At 42.2% G+C, this 24,907-nt stretch overlaps 1 protein-coding gene across 5 annotated transcripts in view; it reads right to left on the minus strand.

Moving 5' to 3' along the window:
• The window catches only part of GATB (glutamyl-tRNA amidotransferase subunit B), an 81,306-nt gene extending 57,879 nt beyond the window's left edge, over positions 1-23,427 (minus strand). For all 5 annotated transcript variants that reach the window (XR_014296621.1, XR_014296622.1, XM_082652870.1 and 2 more), the window contains exons 1-2: positions 23,241-23,427; positions 21,130-21,280 (exon numbers count right to left, since the gene is read on the minus strand). Coding sequence is in view for 3 of the 5 variants with exons in the window: in XM_082652870.1 (XP_082508996.1) it covers positions 21,130-21,280; positions 23,241-23,416 (327 nt within the window). In the remaining 2 variants the exon portion in view is untranslated. The remainder of the gene's footprint in view (positions 1-21,129; positions 21,281-23,240) is intronic.
• Between the last annotated feature and the right edge of the window lie 1,480 nt (positions 23,428-24,907).

Consider the following 24,907-nt stretch of genomic DNA (forward strand, 5'->3'; position numbering starts at 1 on the left):
GGCAGCCAGTGAAAAGCAAGACTGGGAGTGCAGGTTGGCTGGTCTCCATTTCTTGTTCCCAGAGCACTCCGGGCAGTTACTAGCACGGCAGTTATTCTGATCTTGAGAAGACAAACTGGGTCGAGACTGAGTCGGAAAGACCTGAGCCTGTCTTCTCTCTACTCATCAGCTGTGTGACCCTGCACAAATCACCTAACCTCTCTCAGCCTCAGCTTTCTTATCTGCGAGGGGAAAAACATAACTATTTTGCAGGATTGTTTGGTGAATTCCATAAAATTACTCAACATATGGTAGACATTTAGTACACACTAGTTTCAGAATGGAAGTGTTATTAAATGCAAAATGCCCAAATCAACTGAATCTTTCATATGCAAGCTTTTCTAAGAGGCAAGGGAATCTAATAAGAAAGGGTCTAAACAGTTCCACAGACCCATTAGTCTGGATTTACAATCCAAAGTACGGCACAACAGATGCTGAAATTATGTATTATGTCAAACATCATACTTCCCGCTTAAATGATAACCAACACTTTTGTGATAATTAGTTTGTTATCTGCAGAGGAATAGAGACCATATTTCTTAACGTCTCAGGAAGCTTATATGACTTCATTTTCTCTGTTTTATCGTGAAGCAAAATAAATCTGTGGCTGGAAAAAGCTCCCATTCTTAAGTGAGAGAAACTACCTTCTGACAAGCTGAACAGTTAGACACCAGATAACTGAGTCCATTTTTACTGCCGTCTCATTGTTGCCCACCACATATCTGTGACTTCCTGTCTTCTAAGATAGCAGCTACTTTTGAAATTCAAAGAGAGTCTGCGGAGAAGAGATGTAGGAAGGCATGAAGGAGACATGGGAATCACGTTTTAAAAAATCACTATCCTGCAGCAACATGGATAGACCTAAAGATTATCATGCTAAGTGACCTAAGTCAGAAAGAGAAAGACAAAGGCAAATGCCATATGATATCACTTATACGTGGAATCTAAAATACGACACAAATGAACCTATCTACAAAACAGAAACAGGCCCACGGACATAGAGAACAGACTTGTGGTTGCCAAAGGGGAAGGGGGTGGGGGAGGGATGGAGTGGGAGTTTAGGGTTAGCAGATGCAAACTATTATATACAGAATGGATATAATAAACAAGGTCCTACTGTATAGCACAGAGGTCTATACTCGATATCCTATGATATACCATAATGGAAAAGAATATTAAAAAAGAGTGTAGGGCTTCCCTGTTGGCGCAGTGGTTGAGTGTCCGCCTGCCGATGCAGGGGACGCGGGTTCGTGCCCCGGTCCAGGAAGATCCCACATGCCGCGGAGCGGCTAGGCCCATGAGCCATGGCCGCTAAGCCTGCGTGTCCGGAGCCTGTGCTCCGCAATAGGAGAGGCCACAACAGTGAGAGTCTCGCGTACCGCAAAAAATAAAAAAAAAAAAAGTGTATATATAACTGAATCACTTTGCTGTATGGCAGAAATTAACACAACATTGTAAATCAACTACACTTCAATTAAAAAAAATAAAGAGTTTGTTCAGGGGAAAAAAAATAACTATCCCTTTTTAAAAAAAATTAATTTATTTATTTTTGGCTGTGTTGGGTCTTCATTGCTGCGCACGGGCTTTCTCTAGTTGCAGCGAGCGGGGGCTACTCTTCGTCGTGGTACGCGGGCTTCTCATTGTGGTGGCTTCTCTTGTTGCGGAGCACAGGCTCTAGGCACACAGGCTTCAGTAGTTGTGGCTCATGGGCTCCGTAGTTGTGGCTCACAGGCTCTAGAGTGCTGGCTCAGTAGTTGTGGCGCACGGGCTTAGTTGCTCTGCGGCATGTGGGATCTTCCTGGACCAGGGCTCGAACCTGTGTCTCCTGCATTGGCAGGCAGATTCATAACTACTGCGCCACTAGGGAAGTCCCAATAACTGTCCTTTTTGAATAAAACTTCAGGATTGGGCCAGGATCTTTAATGGAGAAAGATTTCCCCCAACTTTAACTCTGAATATTTGTCTTTCTCTTGTTTATAGCTTTTAAGAAGAGTATATTACTATTAAAAAGGCTAAAGCATACAAATCCATTCATTTTAGATCACTGCCCCCACACTGAAACTGCCACATCTTTTCTAACCTACCCTAAAATTTACTCCCAAGACCTAGAGATTCAATGGAATGACAAACTTTTTCATATTAAGAGTAATCAGTGATAGTGATAAGAAACATTAATTTCATGAATGAAAAGCTCTAATGACCCAGAAAGAGATCTACTTTTATCTTTACATAAAAGGTTAGTACTTAGTTGAAAGCTCTGACTATTGCTGAGAAACAAAGCAACTGCTTGAACCAACTGAACTCTAAGAAATGCTAGCTAGGTATTCACTACTGGTATGGACAGGGAAGTTGGATAGGGAACAAGGCCTGTCAATATCGAAAGCAATTCCTAGAGACACTTGCCATTCTATTGAAAGTGCACTAGCTCTGTTCCTCAGTCCCAGGAATGGCCTGAGGAGTGAGCCTTTGGAAGAGTCTATCAGGACACAAGTTATCAGGAAGAAAAAACCATCCTGTATTTTATGCATCCAGTAGGTATACGGCATCTCGTTAGAGGCTTCACGGCAAGCCATGAAATCATGGAGGCTAAAAGGAAAAAAAAAAAAGCCAAACCTTTATAAGGCAGACCCCCTATTTCCTTAGTTATGTTTCCTTCAAGAGTAGGTAATTAAAGAACTGGCCTGGATTCTAAACAGATGTCAATGTCATGAAAGGAAAAAAAGGGAAAGCAGGAGGAAGAGAGTGGGGAGAGAGAGAAAGAAAGGGAAAGGACAAAGAAAAAGAAAAAATGAGACCAAAGAGTCATGACAACTAAATGTGGTGTGTGATCTCTGACTGGATCCTGGGTTGGGAAGAAGTAAATAAAGGATAATACTAAGATGACCATGAACTGTGTCTTGGATAACAGTAGTGTAAACAGGTTAAGCTTTTTTGAGTGTGATAATTATACAGCCATCAATAAGAGCATGTTTTTGTTCCTAGGAGACAGATGCTGAAACATGTGGGGGTGAAGGGCCATGATGTCTGCAACTTACTCTCAAATGGCTAATCCAAAGGGAAAAAAAAAATCTAGGTGCAGGATGGACGTTCAATGTACTATTCTTTCAACTTTTCTATAAGTTTGAATTCTTTGGAAATAAAGTCTGGGGGAGGAAGAAAGGAGTAGATAATTCTCCTACCTAAGAGAATGGGGAGATGTTACAAGCCTTAAAGTCAGGAGGAGAGCCTAGAGGAGGCTGGAGTTATTTAAACTGATGCTAACTTGTAAACCATACATGTGTACTGGAAGCTCCCATTCAGCATTGCTGAAAATCAGTTGTAGAAAAGAAAATATTCTACTTACTATAATCTGTCTAAACTTTCCTATGCTGTCAACATGTTAAGTTCCTTGTGTAGATAATGAAGTATATAGTACAACACTCGTAGGACTATTAAGTATTTCATTTTACATGTGAAAAATCTGTTAACGGGGAATTCTGTACCATCTATAAGTAAGTATAGACAACATATATATAAACAAGAATATGAAGGGAAGACGTGTTCTTTTACCTGGTAGGAAAATAATTTTCTCCAGTTATATCTTTTCTAGCTGAAAAATACTTTTAGCGTCTCCCAAATTTGTATAGGTATCTTATTTTCTGTTAATGCTTCCATTCTGTTGTCTCACTATGTAAATACACAGGCAATTTCTCAATTTGTGCTTCTCTGAAATATATCTGTGATGAAGAACTTCATGTTAATTGTCATTCATGCTGTTGTAAGCTGTCCCATCTTAAGTGCTGAAACCTACTGGCCACTATAAAATAGAAGTACTATCTGTATTAATATTTTAATGGTGCAAAGTTAAGAATATGAGTACAATAATAACAAGTAACATTTACATGCCACTTGAGAGTTATGAAGTGCTTTCATATACAGTCACTTCTCTGCATAGAAGTAAAAACGGAAAAGAACAAGAAATACGTAAATAAGAGAGCTAGCTAGCTGTGATAAGTAAACAAAGGTTATGAGTGATGACAGGCATCTTAAATGTTTACAAACAGCTACAAAGGAAAAATTCCCTGTTGTGTTGTCAGAAATGAACAATTAGCAAATTCTGCAGCAGGGAATGAAGTCTGGTGCTTTATGCTAAGAATGGGAACCAGGCAAGTCTCGCTTCTATTTTTAACTGGGTTCCCGACCTCTTTGTGACCTTGCATAAGTCCAGAAGGCCCTCAATTTCTTCTCCTACCAACTGGGGTTGGAGCCCCAACCTTGCTCACTTGGGTGGCCTATGACTTGGCAAGCACCACGGAAAATTCAAGATGCTGTTGACAATCACATATTACTGCCTGTCTGCATCTCCTAAGAAAGCTGCAGAGCATGACAAAGGCTCTTGATTGACTATGCTTCCTGCTTTTATACTTGAGAAAAGAGATTCATGCATCAAAATTTGGAATAGAGTACTTTTAAGGCTCCTGGGAACACTAACGTTTTCTGATTCCCACTTATTCTCCCTGCCCCAGCACCCAGGCCTTATTATAAGGATGCAACCAGTGGTGGAAGGCTGGGAAACATGAAGGCTCGCTAGCAAGAACCCTCTGCCATGAGTAACAAAACTCTCTTTAGAGGAGCCCAGCCTGACTACACTAACTATGCCAGAATCACCAAGCCTATGCTTGTCATATTTGGGATGCCAATGGCAAATGACTTCTTAACTTGGCCAAGGTTTTTAAAAGAGCTAAGGAGAAAAATTCCCCAAGATGCTGCAGTGTAGAGAATAGCCAACTTCTTCCCCCAAACTAAATATGAAGCTGAAAATACATCTGGAAATGGTCAAGTAGGAAAGGTCTATCCCAATGGCCTCAGAAGACAGGTGTATATACCTGTGGTGTGGAGAAAGAATTCCACAGAACCCACCCCAAAAGAGTATCTCACACCTACTCCCAGATGAAAGGCAGACACAGTAAAACTGGCTCGGGCTAATGAAGGCAGAACTGGGCATCCTCCATTCTCCTGCCCCCATGTTTCCATGTGGCTGGATTCTGCTATTCAATATTCTTTGGTCCTCAAAGAGGAGTGACTTTTCTGACAAGTGACTTTGGGAAAAGGAATCGACCACAAGTGGTCGGCTCCTTATGGCCCAGCATTTTTATTACAGGCTCTAGTAGAAATCACCAGAACACAGCCTGTCTCAGCTCTTTCTGATCAGTATGCCCACCGAGATGGTATATTCTGGTTTACTCTGGCCATGCGATAAGCCTTCTGCAAGTGAAAGGCCTATGGTTTTGGGGGAGCTGAGTTCAACTGAGGCAGAAAGTACTAGAAGCCATTTGGATATATCATGTTACATTTTTCAATCAAGCTGTTATCAGTAATGAAGCTGGTAGGTTCATCTCCATTTGTCTTAATTCTATGCTGATTTCTCAATTGGTTCTGACTCAAGAGGAGAAGGGAGTATTATTTTTACTGATGCCCTAAAACCGCACAATATCTTCCTGGAAACTCTTTTCTAGTACTCATTAAACCAATCCAGAAACCCCAACAGCATCACCAATGACTCCACAGAGCAGAAGAAACCTGAGAGAGCCAGCTGCCATGGCTGAGGATGCATGTCCTGTGGGTGCAGAGCTTTTACAGGTCTGCTGCAATTTTTTAAGCTCTGGAACTGTCCGTGGAAGAAAAATGAATGGTACCCAGCTGCATGATTTCAGGCTGCATTTTTATTATAGGCTTCTAGCGTAAATCACCAGAACAAAGCCAGTATGAGCTGCTTGAATGGCAGAGACAAAAACTATGTCACAGAACAGTGTTAGGTAATTTTTTAAACTACTATATATTTATATCAACAAAAGACCTCTAAGCTTTTGTACTCCTGGGCACCTTTGGTAATGTTTTTAGTTTATTTTCCACACATTCCCACCTCGTTTTTTAGCATTACAGACTTGTGGGTGCAGTGGTGTACCAAATTCATTTTAAACACTTACGAGTTCTAAGTAGAGCACTATCTTCTCTAACAAGGGCTTGGTGTTATTGTACTCAATGTCTCATCCAAGGGCATTTTCTGAGGGGAAAATAAACCTGCCTAGTGGGATGTGGAAATGGGAGAAAAGCCCTAAGCCCAATACTGAAGGTTTCTTGCTCAGGAATGAATCTCTAGGGAGATGAGTGTGCTGCCTGGAGATGTTCCTTTCCCAGAAAGGAGCATGTGGCCGCGTCAGAGAGTCACCTGGGGAGAAGGCCAGACAAGGTCCCTCAGGTTCCCTGAGGCTGGGGTGGAGGGGAAAACAGCCCCTTGGCTTCCTCGTGGGTTCCCTCCACCAAAATCCACTGTCCCTCTTAATTCTACTGTCTTACTTTTTGTTGTCCCTTGAGAGGAACAAGATGGCATCACCATTTCTAAACAGAGGTGAAGGGAACAATTCATTTAGGTTGAATTGCTTTTGGAAAGTGATAACCTTTAAAGGCAGTGGGTGAGAGTGTGCATCCTTGCACAACCAGAGGGAATTTGGAAAGAGCTCAATCACTTGATCTGTGTCTGTGATAAGAGGACAGATAGGATGAGCTGGGAGGTGTACAGATCTCAGCTGGGAGGTGTACAGATGAGCTGGGAGGTGTACAGATCTCAGCCTCAGTTGCAATCAGAAGGGAAGGATATCTCGGTGGCAGAGGAAAGGGAAGCCTGAGAGAAACACAAAGATGCCTTTCCTGTCCCATTCGGAGTCTAAGTCGCTCACCTTCACAGCCTGGGCTGCAGACCCAGCTACATGGTCACACCCTCTGTTCCCTCCTGTAAAGTTTCAATTGTAGTAAAGTCTCAGCCCAGACTTAGGTTAAAACAAAACAAAAAAGTCTGCCCTAAGAATTGATTGCCACAACCTGCTCTCAGGCGAACCTGGGGTTCTAATTTACTAACTCTGTGGTCAAGGAACCCCCAAGCTAAAAGATAAACATGAAAAATGGCCTGGCTTAGACCTGGGGTATCTGGCAAAAGCCAAAGTAAAAGCTCTTTGGAGAGATTCGCTCTTACCCCAGCCAGAAGATTCCCACTAATAAAGTCCTGTCAAACATGACTTCATAATACAAAATACAAAATACAACAAGAACATCATCTACCATTTGCCAGAATCAGCAGACACACCAAAAAGCAGAACAAGACAGCCCAAGAACTTCAGGTAACAGAATTTCTGAACACAGGCTATAAAATATTTAGATTTAAAGCTACCAAAGAAATGAAGAACTGAATACATGAAAAAGGAACAAGATATTTTCAAAAAGACAGGAGAGATTTAAAAGAGAAAAACAGAATTTCTGTAAATAAAAGATACTCTCAGTGAAAAAACAAAAAACAACTCAGTGGGTATGTTAAAGAGTAGAGCATATATAACAAAGAGAGAATTAGTGAACTGGAAGAAGATGTAGAGAAAATTTCCCAGAATGAAACAATGATAAAAGATTCTAAAAGAATATTTCATTATGGCTACTATTTGCATGGTAAAATGTATAGCTGGGAGCTGCCCAGAGTCAGGGCTGCTCTCTTAGCAGGGGGTCTGGAGAAATCCAGTGTCCAGGGCACTGAACTGGTAGCTTATTAGGTCAGATCTCCTTTCACCCATTCTTCTTTGGAAGCAGCACTCTTTTCCACTTTTCTCTCACCCCCAGATTTAGATCTCTCACCTACTGGACACTAATAAATAGCACATATGATCAGCGTCAATGCTGAACAGTCAATGCCTGTGTGTGTGTGTATAGTATGTGGACATACATCTATTAACATTACCACATATACACCAGTTGATGGTATCCATGTTTTGTAATATACACGTACTTGCAAAATAATAGCACCTACATAAATCAGACTTCCAATAGTTATGGTAGAAAAGAGATTGGAGGCTGAGCGTTAAACTGAGGTCAGAAACATGAGTTCTAATCTGACTAGGACATGAAGTAACTGAGTGACAGCGGGCAAGTCACAACAGCAGTTCTCTCATCTAAGTTAAAAGTACTATATTGACTTCCAGGATCTCCTCCTACTCTATTCTCACACTGTTTACAATGTCGAGAAGCTAACTACCTTCATACCATTCATACCATTCGTATGGTACTTTATTTTGTAGGACAGGTCTCTACTCAGAGCCTGTCCTTACTTACATTAAGAAATGCAATCATCTGGCTTTCTGGGCTGGAGCAGACCAGAAGTAATAATTGAGAAGTGAAAAATGAGCAAGAAGTGGTTCCTAGAATCAAATATACTGACAGTAGCTTAAGGAAGGAGTTGAGGGATAGATGACTGCAATAACAAAGACTGTAATATGAAACCTAAAAAGAATGGCTATCTTTAGCCATTTCCTGTAGGATCAGATCATTTTACACACCTCAGTAGACCCTGAAGGCACCATTATATTACAACAACATATTGCTGACAACCTTGAGCAATCAAGAAAAGGTTAGCTTATGTTCAACATACCCTATTTAAAAGGAGAAAAGTAGAAAATACATTTTAGAAAGATTCCTATAAAGAAGTTAAAACATATCAAAAGGGTTTTAGATATCTGGAAAATTCTTTCATGTGGACTCATGTATGTGCTCATTAAGTATGTGCAATTATATAGAGAAATATTTATTATGGGTGTTATATATACATGTTCTGTGCAAGGTACTGTCAAGTGGCCCGAGTATGATCTATGAACTGCCTTTTAGAACCTTATAATCAAACACAGAAATCCCCATAAACAACATACATAAAGGATGGTCAGTCAACTGCGAAATATATATGGATACAATGTAGAAGCACTAGTATTAGATTTCACCGTGGGGAATACTGCATGTGGGAATGGCAGAAGGGTGGGGGAAGGGAGAATGGTCGTGAAGAGGGAGGCTTTCAAGAACCCACCGAACTCTGGAAAAAAGATCCAAGGCAGGAAGGAGTTAAATGCTTCCCTGAAGGGAGGGGAGGTCATGCTGCCTACTGGACATGAAGGTCCGTGATGGTCATGCGTCAGCCGAGTCCACGGGGGAAATCCAGTTAATGACGTCAGAGGACAAGTCTGGACCATCAGAGAGTTTAAGAGCTGAAAGGGAGCCTCTCCACGTTTGTGTGCGTGAGCTCGCAGACACACCTCTTCTGCAGAAGCAAGGGTCACGGGGCAGAACACTGCAACCCCTGGAACACCCCACTCTACAGAGAGATGAGGAAAAAGTTAACAGTGGCTCAGACAACAGCAAGATTAGCGTCTGAGAACACAATGTAATTATAAGTTCTACAGGTTACATTAAAGCAAATCACTGAAATGGAAAAACATTTTAATAGAAAACTGTCCCATTTTGTCTTCTTAGTCAAATAACTAACCGTCATTTAAGTGTGAATGGACAGAGAGGCAAATACAGATCTGATTATAAATGCATGCATTTAAACACTTTTCCCAAATGCTGTTTTCTTGAATTTCTATTTTGTTTAGAAGTCTTGAGTTTAAAAATGTTTATAATTACATTTAGAATTAAGGGTCAGAAGAGCGCTTCAGCCTAATGCTCTCTAGAACTATTAATTCTAAATCCATTAGGTCCTTCAAAACAAAAGTTATTACCAATATCTGCTATGTTCAGAGAGCTAGAATATTGCAGATTTACCCAGCATTAAATAAATCTGCTGTAAGAAATTTTAAAAATAAATTAATCTCGGGCTTCCCTGGTGGCGCAGTGGTTGAGAGTCCGCCTGCCGATGCAGGGGACATGGGTTCGTGCCCCAGTCCGGGAGGATCCCACGTGCCGCGGAGCGGCTGGGCCCGTGAGCCATGGCTGCTGAGCCTGCGCGTCCGGAGCCTGTGCTCCGCAACAGGAGAGGTCACAGCAGTGAGAGGCCCGCGTACCGCAAAAAAAAAAAAAAAAAAAAATTAATTAATTAATCTCAAAGTACTTTACATAAGCATTCACATTATCTTTTCTTAAAAGGGCAGGATCCCTTTCAGAGCGATTTGCATACACATTCAAGAAGAAATCTCCAACATAAAGCATGGTAACTGCATTGTTTGTTAGTTCCCAGAGGGCAGGCATCACTTTAGATTTATTCACATCAGATTTTCCTCCCTCTTCATTCCCCTTCTGCTTGCTAACAGTAGTAACACTCTTGTGAATAAAAGAAAAGTTTTGTAAAATGGGTAAACAGTATCTCAGTTCCACTTTTCATGCCATAGCTGCCAGGGCAAATCTAAAATATCTTTGACATGGAAAACTCCCAATGCTTTTTCAGACAGGCTGATCCTGAGAAAAGCGGAGAGCATTCTTGCATACGCGTGGGGAAGAGAGCTTCTATCGCCCTTTCCCCAGTTCTAGGAGTAAGAGGCAGTCACAGTTACTAGGCAGTTCCGTGTTATGTACAGATAAACGCTTTCAAACAAGTAAAACAAGAGCAGAATTACTAGTTTCTTTAATATTTTTTTTGAAATGAAATCGAGGAGAGAGAGAGAGAGAGAGAGTGTGTGTGTGTGTGGTCTGCACAGGCATAAATTTCAAACAGACTTGATGCCTTGCTGAAATCTTGCCATTACTGGAAACATTTGTAAATTATGAACAAATAAACTTGTATATCTCAAGACGTTTTATCAAACAAATATATTTCCTTTCCTATTTTTCTTCCCATTTCGCATCTCACATACAAAATATTACAAGTAGAGAGTTGGAATGACATTGATAAATAGGAAATAATTGACTTGAAGCAAATAACCTAAAATTCTGTCTATAATTCTACAGACAAATAATGATTTAATAAATTAAGGGAGATTCTGTATCAGAGTAAGGGGTCTTATTAGGTCAAAGCAATGAGCGAAGCTGAATGCCTGCTAATAAAAATAAAGAATGTTGTCCTTGGTTTAGCTGTAATCCTGCCTACCAGCAGGAAAATAGGCTGAGTAACCTTTTCAGTCTGAAGATTTATGATGGGATTCCACATAATTCTAAAACTAAAGGTAAAATAAGAAGATAAAGTGCCTGTAGTCCTAAGAAACATTCAGAAGAAGGGTCACTAATCAGAATGGAGAGGGGAGGTTGTAACCACCGGTAAAGATAGCAGCCTGAGTGATACAGAGCTGGTGGTGCAGACATGCTGGGGTGGGGGGGACATGGGGGATGAGGACAAGTATTATGTCTTCACACACATTTACATACACATATAAATGTATAAATACACACAGCCAAGCTCAAAAGAAAGGAAATCTCCTGGGGCCCACATCACCCAGGGGTATAACTGCAGGAGACAGAACAGCAAAGGGGTTAAGAGCATGAACTTGGAAGCCAGACCACAGGGTTTGAATCTAGCTTGCCCACTTACTTTCTAACTGGGATAATGACAGGAGCTGCCTCATTAAGTTTATGAGGTTAAAATAACCACACGCACATAAAGAAAGCACTCAGTAAATGTTAGTTGACTCTACTACCATCAGCATTGTTAACCACACTGAAGAGACACCACTTGTTGGCGATTTCAAGCACCTGTGGCACAGAAGTCAAGGCGGGCATTCCACTGGGGGCAGGGAGCCGGGAGCCACAAAACCCTGGTCCAGCCAGAAAATCTTGTGCCACTAACTGAGGAGCTGATGTGGAGGAAGCCACCCACCTAGAGTCCCTGGCCCTGCTCCTGGCGTGGGTGTGGGCTTGAAGGGCGGCACCATCCAAGCAGTGTGACAGCTGGGGGCCAATAAATGGACAGAGAAACTGTCTGTTCAGTAAAGCCCAACGGGCCCTAACACAGTCACCATGAATTCCTTCCACAGGTGCCGCCACAGTCCAGGGGCGAGTCTTTACGTGGAGATATCCCACTGAGTACTGAGCAGGATAAACAGAAACAAATCCATACCTGGACATATCCTGGCCAAAGCTATCAGAGAGGAAACACAGATTTCCTACAAAGGATACAGACTCCTCATCGGCAGTAACAGACGTCTGAGGACAACGGAATCATGTCTTCCAAGTGCTGAGGGGACAGAACTGTCAGCTTGGGATTCTATATTGTCATTCGAGAGCCAGGGAGAAACAGAAGGGACTGGAGGCCAGAAAAGCTGAGAGTGGATCACCCAGACCCAGAACTCAAAACACACTAACAGAGGCAGGAAAGAGCACCCAGGAGGAGGAGAGTGAGATGCAAGAAACAGTATTTGCTAGAGAAGGAAAAATCATATGGGGGCCTCCTCAACCTTCCACAGCCCAACCCCAAAAGTTGCCTTTAGCTGTGGGTGGAGGGGCACCCCTTCCCTGAGGTTCCAGTGGGAGAGCTGTCTTTCTCCCTGTGCTCCAGGGACAGCTCCTGATTTCTCAGGAACCTGATTCTATCAATAATTTCCTCTCCCCTATATGTCACTCCTTTAAACCTAACTTTTGATTGTTTAACAAAATGTTAGAGGCACGTATTTAGAAATAATTTACAACAAAAAGCAGCAGTTCCCGCCACCCTCCGCCGCTAGTCCTGAACCACCTTCAGATCTTTGAGCTGTCATGTCTGGTATTTACCTTCCTATTTTTAAACAATATGCTGTGCCAGTGGACCTTTGGAAAATCCATCACTTTCTGGCCAAGGCTATTGGCCATTTGCCACGTAACAATCCTTCCTTAATCTGGGGAAAAGACAGACTTGACAAACTGTCCCAAGGACCCAATGTTCTTGTTTTTGGAATATGGAGCCACCAGACTAGGCCCATGCCATTCCCAAGAGATAATGTATATCAGTTACAAGGTGAGATATTTTGCAATACTTTTATGTTTTATTCTGTCCCATAGAATTTACCCGTGCTTGTTACTTTATCACATTTCTATTCAAGAACAACATAAGCCGCCCCTAAGTGCAAGCCCATGATGACCTGAATGACATCAAAGTGGAAAAGTCAGGTTGGTAGGTAGGTAAGTCATTCCACCCATGGGGAAGCAGGGACTCCTGCCACATGCCTGAACTTGGCTATGAAGGATCTAGAATGTGGATGAGCCTTTCCTCCTAAGGGCAGGGTAAGGGTGGGAGTTACAGGTGGGGGAAGAGGTGGGATGCTGTCACTTTTCGAACTTTGGGAACAAAAAAGAGATAAATTTCACCAACAGATGGCTGAGAAACCAGCAGAGGTGATATCTGACTATTACTTAATATTATCTTTATATAAAAACTTTTTTAAAAGTTTTGTTGAAAAACCTTTTGCCTAATAATTTGTCTCTTGGGAGCTCTAAATCTTTCACTCATTATCTTATTAAAAAAAATAAAATGCTAAAAGAAATAATAACACCCAATTAAAAAAACAAAACCAATCAATCAACTTAGGGCCTGAAAAGGAAAAAAAGGCTCCCCTTAATCTGTGGCCAAAAGTATTCCTAACGCATATTCCTACATTACTTTTTTCTTACTTTATCAATTTAGGACATGACTTCTGATTATGGTAGATAAAAATTTAGTTCTTTTACTTGCCAATATCCCAATTATATCACAGTTTTTTTTTTACATGAGTGGTTGGTGTTTCTATTATTATGTAAATATGTCTCTCCGCTGAGCTGTAAAGTACACACCGATTACATGTCCTTTCTTGAACGTTTTGTTTCTTCCTGAAGTCAACAGGTCTTTCATTTTATAATTTGCTTTATTTTCTTACTGCCTATTCCTCATTATTCTCAAAGACGCTGGTTTCTCAGACTCACAGACACAGAGAACAGACTTGTGGTTGCCAAGGAGGGGCGTGGTGGGGGAGGGATGGACTGGGAGTTTGGGGTTAGCAGAGGCAAACTAATATATATAGAATGGATAAACAAGGTCCTATGGGACAGCACAGGGAACTATATTCAATATCTTGCGACAAACCATAATGAAAAAGAATATGAAAAAGAATGCACGTATATGTATAACTGAGTCACTTTGCTGTACAGTAGAAACTAACACAACATTGTAAATCAACTATACTTCAATAAGATAAATAAAGACTCCAGTTTCTATGTAAAGTCTCTTATTTACACAAGCATTAGATACCTGCTCTTCCCTCCCCACCTCCCGTTTTCTCTCGAAACCTCTGTTCTGGAGCCATCTCCTCCTCTCCCACTGCTACACAGCCAGCAGTCTGAAGCCTCTCCATGACTTCAGCAGGTTCCCGTTTAATGGAAGGACAATTTTTTGAGAACCTGCCTGTCTGAAATACCATTATTCTACTGCTACACTTGATTTATAGTGCTGGATACAGAATTCTACGTTAGGATGATTTTTTTTTTTTCCTACGATTTTTTGTTTGTTTGTTTTGTTTTGCGTTACGCAGGCCTCTCACTGTTGTGGCCTCTCCCGTTGCCGGACGCACAGACGCAGCAGCCGTGGCTCACTGGCCCAGCCGCTCCGCGGCATGCGGGATCCTCCCGGACCGGGGCACGAACCCATGTCCCCTGCATCAGCAGGCGGACTCTCAACCACTGCGCCACCAGGTAAGCCCTTTCCTACGATTTTTAAAGGCACTATTCCATTATCTTCTAGCTTTAAGTGCTGCTTTGAGAAGTCTGATGCCTTTCTGATTCCCAGTCCTTTGCGTGTGACTTTCCTTCTCTGTAAGTTCTAGTATCTTATCTTTATCCCTGGTGTTCCAATTCTACACTTCATGATGACAGCTCTGCATGGGAGGCTATTTTTATTCCTTGCACTGGGTCACTAGCAGGCCATTCTGACTTGAAGACGCATGTCCTTCAGTTCTGGGAAATTAATCTGTGTCATTCGTTTGATAGTTTCCTCTTGTCTACTTCCTATCTTCTCTCTTCTGGAACTCCTATTAATCAGAGGTTGGACATCCTGGATTGATTCTCTAATTTTCTTATTTTTTCCCCGATTGTCCGATTGCATGTGTGTTACACTTTCTGGAAGATTTTCTTGATTTTATCTTCTGACTCTTCTGGATTTTTTATTCCATCCTAATTTTAATTTCTGAGAGCTTTTGTTCTGATTGTTTATTTTTTATTTTTTTTAAACGATTTATCATTTATTTATTTATTTAATTTATTTCTGTCTGTGTCGGGTCGGGTCTTAAGTTGTGGCACATGGGATCTTTGTTTTCTTTTTTAATTTGTGAAACAAGTTTAGCAAAAATATATTGAGAATAAAAGCCAGAAACTGGTACAGAAAAGCCAACCGAAAAAATATACAAACTCTTCCCCCAAGTGATGAGACCCTCTGGGGAGGCCCCACATGAGCCTGTGCTTTAAAGGCCGATGTGGCAGCAGTGCTTGGTTCAAGTCCACGGAGAGAAAATCTACAGGGGAAATCTCACAACAACACTACACTATTCACTGTTCTGGGGCTGGCTTCTCTCCAGGATGGAAAAGAATTTTGAGGAAAACCTTCATATTAATACAAAAAAAAATCACATTAGCTGTTTCATAAGAGCAAAATAATCAAAGTCATGGTTCCCAAGGCATTCAGGGTCTGAGTCCTTGCCCAGGCCCCACCCTGGTCTCCTCTCCTGAGTGATGGCAACCAGAAAGTAGGCCGGGTAACGCCGTCAAGATTAAAAGAGGTAAGAGTGATCCTCAGAAAAAATACTACTCTATACATCTCAGGTGAGATAAAAACATTTCATATGCCAATTACTTTTCAATCATAACTTTAACCTAGAAAAATAGAGCGGGAGGGCACCCTGACGTTCTGAGATTCAAGTGTAGCTGTAATGATGTGTAGTCAGGCTCGTCTTTGTTGAGGCAAGTGGGATCTTTTGTTGTGGCGCGCAGGCTCTTCATTGTGGCGCGTGGGTTTTCTCTTCTCTAGTTGTGGTGTGCAGGCTCCAGGGCACGTAGGTGCTGTAGTTTGTGGCACGTGGGCTCTAGTTGAGGCTCACGAGCTCAGTAGTTGAGGCATGCGCACTTAGTTGCCCCGTGGCATGTGGGATCTTAGTTCCCTGACCAGGGATCAAACCCGTGTCCCCTGCACTGCAAGGCAGTCTTTACCACTGGACCACCAGGGAAGTCCCTGATTGTTTATTTTTATTTATTTTTTTTGCAGTACGCGGGCCTCTCACTGTTGTGGTCTCTCCTGTTGCAGAGCACAGGCTCCGGACGTGCAGGCTCAGTGGCCATGAATCATGGGCCTAGCCACTCCGCGGCATGTGGGATCTTCCCGGACCGGGGCATGAACCCATGTCCCCTGCATCGGCAGGCGGACTCTCAACCACTGTGCCACCAGGGAAGCCCTGATTGTTTATTTTTAAATGGTGGTATCCTGTTCTTGTTTCAAGGATGCAGCTACCTTCTCTTATCTTTCTAAGGATATTTATAAAAGCTTTTAATTTTTAAAGAATTCTACCCTGTGCATTATCTGTTGCCCTTATTTTTTTGTTTTCTTTTTATTTTGGGCTCTGTCCACTACATTGGAGAATTTCTTCAAATGTCTGGTGATATTTGGCTGTCAATTTATACACACACACACACACACATATATATAAACACACACATACATACACACACACACACATATATATTTTTAAAATTTACCTCTTGAAATGATCTTTTTTTTTTTTAAGAAATTTATTTACTTTTTATTTATTTATTTTTGGCTGCAGTGGGCCTTCATTGCTGCACGCCGGCTTTCTCTAGTTGCAGCGAGCATGAGCTCCTCTTCGTTGTGGTGTGTGGGCTTCTCATTGTGGTGGCTTCTCTTGTTGCGGAGCATGGGCTCTATGTGCATGGGCTTCAGTATCTGTGGCTCACGGGCTCTAGAACGCAGGCTCAGCAGTTGTGGCGCATAGGCTTAGTTGCTTATCAGGGATCAAATCTGTGTCCCCTGCATTGGCAGGTGGATTCTCAACCACTGCGCCACCAGGGAACTCCCAGTCTATTTATATTTTAAAGTAAGGTACTAAAATGCTGATTAAGCATTCTATGTAAATATCCAGGGCTTGCTGATTGGTGGCCTTCATTCTAGGACAATCAATGAGGTGGCCAGGTAGCTTTTTTAATTGAGATCCCCCTAAATGTCAAGTTCTGTCAGGTTCCTAGGGGTTCCTGCTTGGGGGAGGTGGGAAAGAGAAGAGATGGCCATACCAGTTCACTTGAGCTCCTCAAACGGGGCAGGGAAAGGATCGGGCAGGCCCTGGGGTTCAGAGTACAGGTGCTGTCTAACACCAGTACCTCTTGCTCTGCCTGGGGTCCCTAGCGGGAGTGTGTCACAAGCTGAATTTCTCCCCAAACTATAGATTCCTATGAAGGTAGGGCAGCTACCAAGGGGCAGGAGAGGACCTCGGGTCTAACTGCTCTGTATCCAGACTCCGAATTAATCCCTTTGTCTTCACCTCCCTCTGGCCCTCCACAATACCTGTTGATCTCACATCCGGACCCTTTCCGGGGTTGCATAGGTCACACCATCTCATTTCTGACTAGTGTCTCTTTCTGAAGGCTTTCTGTCCCTTTCCTGGGTTACACTTAACTTCGTTCTGCCAAGTCAGGCCCTCCTCCATCTACCGTCTCATGCACGTTGGTCTACTCTCCCATTCTCTCATAGGTTTATAACTTTGAATTCTTTCACTGTCATTTCAGTGGGGTTTCTTTGGGGTAGGAGGAGAAGGACAGATTAACATGTATACGTTCAATTCGCCACATTAATCAAAAGCCTCTTTAACTGCCCCCTCATTGGCTCCTTCTCATCAGCATTAAAATTATTTTAAATCTTATTTTAATTTTATTATTATTATTTTTTTTGCGGTACGCAGGCCTCTCACTGTTGTGGCCTCTCCCGTTGCGGAGCACAGGCTCAGCAGCCACGGGCCCAGCCGCTCTGCGGCATGTGGGATCCTCCTGGACCAGGGCATGAATCCGTGTTCCCTACATCAGTAGGTGGACTCTCAACCACAGCGCCACCAGGGAAGCCCTTAACATATTTTTAAGTGGACGATACCTTACTGTTGACTATAACTCATCAGCATTGAAACAATCTCAAGTTTCTCCAACATTAAGGAAAATTAGGCTTTTTTTTTTTTAAACCGACTCTCTTTATTTACTTATTTTTTGGCCACGCCCTGCAGCATGCGGGAATCTTAGTTCCCTCACCAGGGATTGAACCCAGGCCTTTGGCAGTGAGAGCGCGGAGTCCTAATCACTGGACTGTCAGGGAATTCTCTACTGCATTCTCTTTTCCTTCCAAGCCAAACTTCTTGAAATAGTTGCCCACACTCTCTCATCTCTACCTCAACATCCCCAAGTTCTTCGACCTTCTGCCACCTCCCTTCTAACCCCATTGCGGAAACGCTTCCTGTAAATATCCCCCTTAACAGATCCAATGACCACTACCTGGTCCTCACCTTACTTGAATTTCAGTAATACTGTGTACTCACCCCTCAAAATATGCCGTCCCTTCGAGTCTCTGCCCTGGTACTCTCCTTACATCTTCTTACCTCTTTGCAATGGGATGCACACTCCTTAGCAGGGCTTGTATGGTACAGACTATGCTTTCCACGCCGGTCTCACCTCTTGCCACACCATATTCCAGTTCTGTGCTACAACGCGCGGAACTTCTTTCAGTTCCTAGAGCAAGCCATGCCCTGTTTTTCTTCTGGTCTTTGTGCATCCTATTCACTTTTATTTGGCCAAATTTTGCAAATTCCCTATATCTGTGTTGAACGCCCCTCCTAGAGCACACTGTATTTCCACTACCAGCATGTTCATTGAAAAGTACTGCAATTGCCCACTTAATTGTCCAAGCTCCGTGAAGACAAGACCCACAGCGATCTTTTACCTTCTTCAAACCTGTATCATTAGAACTTCTACGATGGCTAGTGCATGGGAGGCAGCCAATAAATGTCAGTTGAGCAAATGAATAAAGACACAATCAAGAGAGGGGGAGAATCAAATACTTACAGAAAGACAGCAGAGCAAATGAATCTGGTCTACAGAAAAAGACTTGACACTATAACCTAAGTTCTTTTGGTTGCCTATTTCTACCTTCTTAACAGTGTATCTAACAAATGGTCACCATTTTTTGCATAAAAATAACCAAATGCGTAGCCAGAATATCAGAGCATCAATACACCATCTCCACAGGCTTAGAGAAGGCCAACTGTCTAAAGGTTTCAGTATATTTAAAATCTCTATCTAGATACATCACTGGGTTTTGAAGGGCTGTGGGAATGACAACGTTTTATTCTGGTAGTTATGGTATAATTTAGGTCACACACTAACATAGGTCTTTTAAAGACAGAAACATTTCTGAAAAAGAGGCAGATTAGCTCTGTTGCGAGAATAACCCATTAGGCTGCTCAAACAATGCGTGTGGTAGGCTCCGAAGAGGAAAAACAAAACCCAGCTCGAGCAAAACTGGATTTCTAGCTTTTGATTGTCATTTAGTGAATGTAAGCCAAGTTCTCAATGCGCCAATGTCCCAAACGACTTCACCGTCATGTTGATATGCCTATCACTGGGCAAGTATCTTCTTTGGGGGCATAACAAGATGTCTTCAAAGCATGTTGACATTTAGTTATTTTGAATTGTCTCTAATATTTGACCACAGTTAGCCACAAGTAAAGAGCCTATCTATAGAAAACATGTCTATCTGCAAATAGATGTTTTCAATGTGAACTATAATAAATACCTTGCTAGATACTATATTCCGAGCTGGAGAAACCTAGAAAGAACTCAGCAGTTGTGTCTAGTCTCTTGATAATGAACCAGCCACCATGTGGAAAAAGAATGTTTTGAGCTCAGAAGGAAGAAAGAAGAGGTGTTGTGATGAATTGCTTTCCATTCACTTGTCTAAATAGATATTACTTTATTTCTACTATAGCTGAGTCTCTGCCCCAAAAAGAGTTCATACATTTATAACTGGAAAATTGTCTCTTCTCAAATAAAAACAATCTCTCCATCAATAGATATTCTAGGGCAGAGGGAGGGAGGAGGGAAGGGACAGACACTCCTATACTTGTCTTCTCCCAGAAAGACCCAACAGCAAGTCGAAGGTGACCCTAGGCATGGTTTACAGGAATAGGAGTCCTCCATGACAAAAAGCACAAGTAAGGAAAAAGTTCCAAGACAGAGACACTGCCCTAGTATAACCAAAACGTTGGGTGCAGCAGGTACTTTGGAGGCACTGCCCATGACCTTCCATGGCAGTGACTCTGGGAAAAGAAAACCTCTGCCTCTGCACACCCGCCAGTGTGCAGTTCAACCAGTTTTCACTTGTATTTAAATGTTAGAAAGTGTGGAACTCACCCAGGAAACCTCTCCCTGCCCACATCACCACCACTTACACATTCCCTGCAAGGAGGGCAGGAAACCCCACACCCAGTTGATACTATGTGTCCGGACAGACTATGAGCCATGTATTAGCCCAAATATTCACATTGTTCCTTCCATCCTTTCCTTCAAAACTTCATCCACCTATGTGAAAATATATGCGAAACATCTTGCTGATGAGTTAGTACACTAGACCCAGTCATTGCCAGTTTCAGTGCGAATGAATAGATAAATGAGTACTTCACTCAAAGCATACTGTGGTTGACTTTTTTCTCCATTACTGACCAGTTCTTAATTTTCTAAAACCACAATCATTATTGACCTTATACCATAATATCACGTGACATATACTGCTTCCTTTGACGAGACTCCCCCGCCTCTCCCTCCTCCATGCATCTGCCTGACTCCCGCCTGCCTTCTCAGCTAGCTCAGAAGATTGTTGCTCTTCCAACAACCCCTCCTTAGCCAACCCTATCTCTTCCCCAATTTCTCACAACAGTCCTTCTCTTACTGAATTCAGTAAGTCCCTGAGTGGGGTTCCAAAACCATACTCTGCATATGACCTCCACAGGAGCAGTGACACAGTACTCTGTACAGAAGACACATCTCCCCAGCTAGTCTCTGAACTCCTCAAAGGCACGGTTTGTCGCTCATCTTTCTGTTTCAGTTCATAGCACAGACCGGACAGCCTGATACTGAGTAAACAATCTACACTGTGTGTGAGATGAATACACGAACAAACGGATGACGTTTAGACTTAGAAACAGAATTACAGAGATGAGTCTTTGGAAAACATTTAGTCCAACCCACTTCATACAAAGCTCCCTAAACAAGTATTTCCTAAGAGTTATGTTCGATAAAACATGAACATTGTATAATGAAAACAGAATACAATAAAAACCTTACCGGCAAAGTTCCAGGCAGAGATGCATCAAAAAAAGATACCAAAGAATTGGGAGGTGCTGCAAAGTCGACTTGAGATCCAGAGAAGAGTTTGGAGTTGGAGGCAATCTGGGCATGAATCTCCAAACCTACCACAGCTGCCCATTCACGTTCACTAAATAGGAAGACAAAATGGTTAAGAAGTTCTTAGATCCGTCACCATGCATGAATTTCTAAGAGCTGAAACCACAAATGTTAATTTTCTATTTGTGTTTTTAACTTATTAAAATTTTATATCCTACTTTAAAAAAGGTGTCATACTGTACTGGTGACTAAATCAAAAGCAATGCAAAATGAACACCTACAAGGCCGGCAAAGCAAAATTCATTTACAACGTGGCATAAGGAGAGTTCATTGTGCAAACAAGAAGGTAACAGAAAAGAACAATTTGGCATCTGAAAACAATTTAGAAATGGGTATCAGGTGGTGACTGCTTGGCTGACTAATGAAAGAAGCATTTTCTAAATTAACTGTGCTTTGTCAATTAGTCGGTCAGCAAATGAAGAAAGCTGATCTTGTGAACGTTTTTAGAATTAACATAAACATCAGGGTTTTACTAGAGAAATAATGGTAAATAGTTGCACATCTCATTATGAAAAAGGAAGGGAAATTCTCAGTCATGTTTGGAATTCATTTTCTAACAATGGTTTGCAAGTAAAGTAACCAGAGTGACAGATATAACAGATCACCACTAAATGACACCCTTCCTGGGAATTTTGTGCAAAGGGAACCATTAAACCATTGCAAGTGGCTTTTTTTTTTTTTTTCTGGTTCCCCAGATCACTTTAAATTCCAAAGATCTAGTGTCAGGTTCCTTTGCTTGTTTTATACTTGACTGCTACCAAACCTAAGAAGCTGCAATAAAGCAACCTAAATGCTACAATAATCTCTTATCTGGCCACTCCTACTCTATTGGGTCTGTATGAATATTCCATACAGAGGTCTCTCCAGGTTCTTATAAGTGTGCTTATTCCATGGGTTATTATTAAACCCATGTATCCTGGGCAAACTAAAGATCACCTGGTGTTCACCTACTCTCTCCATAGTCTGCCTCTTCCTATCCTGCTCTTCCCCCAAGCAATTTTCTGTATTATCGAATTTTTTTTTTACATGTATTTTGTTTACATGTATTTGGTTTTGTTTCAGTCATTTCAACACATGAAGTTCTACATCTGTAGTACTGATGAATTCCTTCTTTTTAAAGTTGGGAAGCACAACCTGTAATTGAGAGGAATTAAACGAAGAACTTATCAGAAATTTGCATTCACTAAAACCTTGTTCAATGTATTTTTGCAGTTTCATTACATGAGAGAAAAAAATACTTTACATTCACAGTGAGACAACCTAATTTATGAAAGGAACAGAAACAGTGTTTCTGGACATTTTCCCTCTGTTCCTCCAACTGAAAAGCAAAAATAATGGCAACCTAACTATCTCAAAAGAAAAACTGAATATTAGACACATGCCTTATGTTTCTGTACTTAAAAATAAACTATTTAGGTCTCATATAGTGATATATAAACAGCTGTTCAGTGGATATTAAGCAAAATAAACAACACTTTCTACATAACCAGAGGGAAGATCTCTTGTCATTGGCTGCATTCTCCTAGGTCTAGACACACATGTTCAAAATGAAACGCCTCCACAGATAGGTGGTGTTTTCTGACTAATAATTTACAACACTGCTGACTCGCAATAGCTCTAAATAAATGTCAGGTAAATAAGATTCATCTTCTACTGTCACCGACCCCGCTACTGGTGCTATTAGTTAAGGTAACTGAATCCACTCTTCTGTCCGTGCAGCTTTCGAGTCAGGAAAACACGTGCTATTTTACACTCGCAAATTACCCAAATATGCCTGTCTACCTGAAGACAGCGGTTTACGTGTGTGGACGGGGCTGACAGAGGGCCAGTTTCGTGCTTTCATTTAGGTTTCAGAGCTGCAACTTATAGCCCAGCACCTCCCGCCCACCAAAACGTCTAGATTGAAGGCTGGGCTGTAGTGGCCATTATCTCTCCAGTCCCGCAATTCCACCTCACGCTTAAGCGGGGAGTAATGGTACGAAATAATATACCCTTTCCTCGGTTTCTGGGCCGTGATGAGGGGCTGCTGAGCCACTGAGCTCTGTCCCCTCTTCCCGCTGGACGTGGACCCAGTTGGAACCCCTCTTCCGTGGCGAGAAACGCCGCCAATCCCGGCGAAAACCCAACGCCTTCCAGGACAGCACCAGCGCAGGACGGGCGTCGCCATTGCCTCTCCAGAGTCCTGGTCAGGTGATACAGCATCCCTCTGCCGCAAGGCTCTCTGGGAAGCGTAGTTCTGGAAAGGGATAAACTGTTCTAGGCTCGGACCGGAAGACTACTGTTCCCAGGAGGCACTGCGACTCGAAGACTTCCGGAACCGGGAGGGGAGGGGAGAGGAGGGAATGAGAAATAGGGGAGAGGGTGGGAGGGATTCTGTGTCGGAAGGTGTCACTTCTCCTAGCGGGGAGCTGGAGAGCTTTGTAGGCGTGAGCACGTGTGTGAGTTTGAGAGAGAGCAGGTGGTGCCAGAGATCCAAAGCGGAGAAACCTGGCCAGGATTTTATAGCCCAGTTAACCTTTCGAGCTGAAGTAAATGACCTTGACATCTCCGCGAAGGCTTCGTGAACCCCAAACCCACTCAGTAAATTTTTTGTTTCCTTTTCCACTTCACACACCAATTTGTGCATTAATGCAACAAATACCTATTTGCATGCCAACTATATACCAGACACAGTTCTTAGGCACTGGGGATTCAGCAATGAGCAAGGCAGTTATGGCCGTTCTGCTCATGGAGCTTACGTTACTGGTAGACGAGACGTACCGAAAAGTTAACGAAAATGGGATGCTTTCACATAGATAATAAGGACTATATTTCAGCAGAGGTGCTTGGAGACAAACAGACCTAGATTGAAACTTCAGGAACATTTTAACTGATTCTTTTTGATCCTGGCCAGTATTTGAAACACTTTCCTTACCTACGAGGAATTGATAGCAGCTACCATCATCCCAGTGGACTTCTGTTTTCCTGCTTCAAAACTCATCCCCTCTTGAAACTCCCACTGATTTCTTGTATTTGAACACACAATTTAGAATAGCCATTCAACCATTCTCTATTAGATCACCCTATTTTACAACTCTGCATAGTGCTTATGACTATCTAATGTCTATATCCTGTCTCCACTAGCTCCTTGAGAATGGGGAATTAGTCTGCCTTATTCAACACAGTACTACCAGAATACAGAGTAGGCCCCTCAAAAATATTTGTTAAATGAAGTAGCGCAGTGTGAAGAATGCATTTGACAAGGGATGGAGTGGATGCCCTTTGGAGTACTAGTTGTGTAGGAAGGAGATGATGAAATAGTGTGGTGGTTGAGGCAGAGAGAAATCGACCTCTGTGAGATAGATTAAGGTGAGATAGATTAAGGAGGTGAGATTGAAGGACTTGGTGATGGATTGGATATGATGATGGAAGACTAGGTGGGGGTCAAGTAACTCCTGAATTTCTGGCTTGTACAACTGAATGGCCGATGAAGTTATTCACTGAGATAAGGAAACTAGAAAAGAAACTGGTTTGCAGGAAAATATGACTTTGGTTGCCTTGGAGACATACAAGAGGAGAAGTCAAATAAGCATCATTGATGCCTAACTGCGTATGGTATGGAGCAGGGGGAAAAGCTGCATACTTTATATATTTCACACTGATAGATTTGCAGTTATTG

Source organism: Grampus griseus (genome assembly GCF_964374135.1).
Source record: "Grampus griseus genome assembly, chromosome: 4".
Classification (NCBI taxonomy): Eukaryota; Metazoa; Chordata; class Mammalia; order Artiodactyla; family Delphinidae; genus Grampus; species Grampus griseus.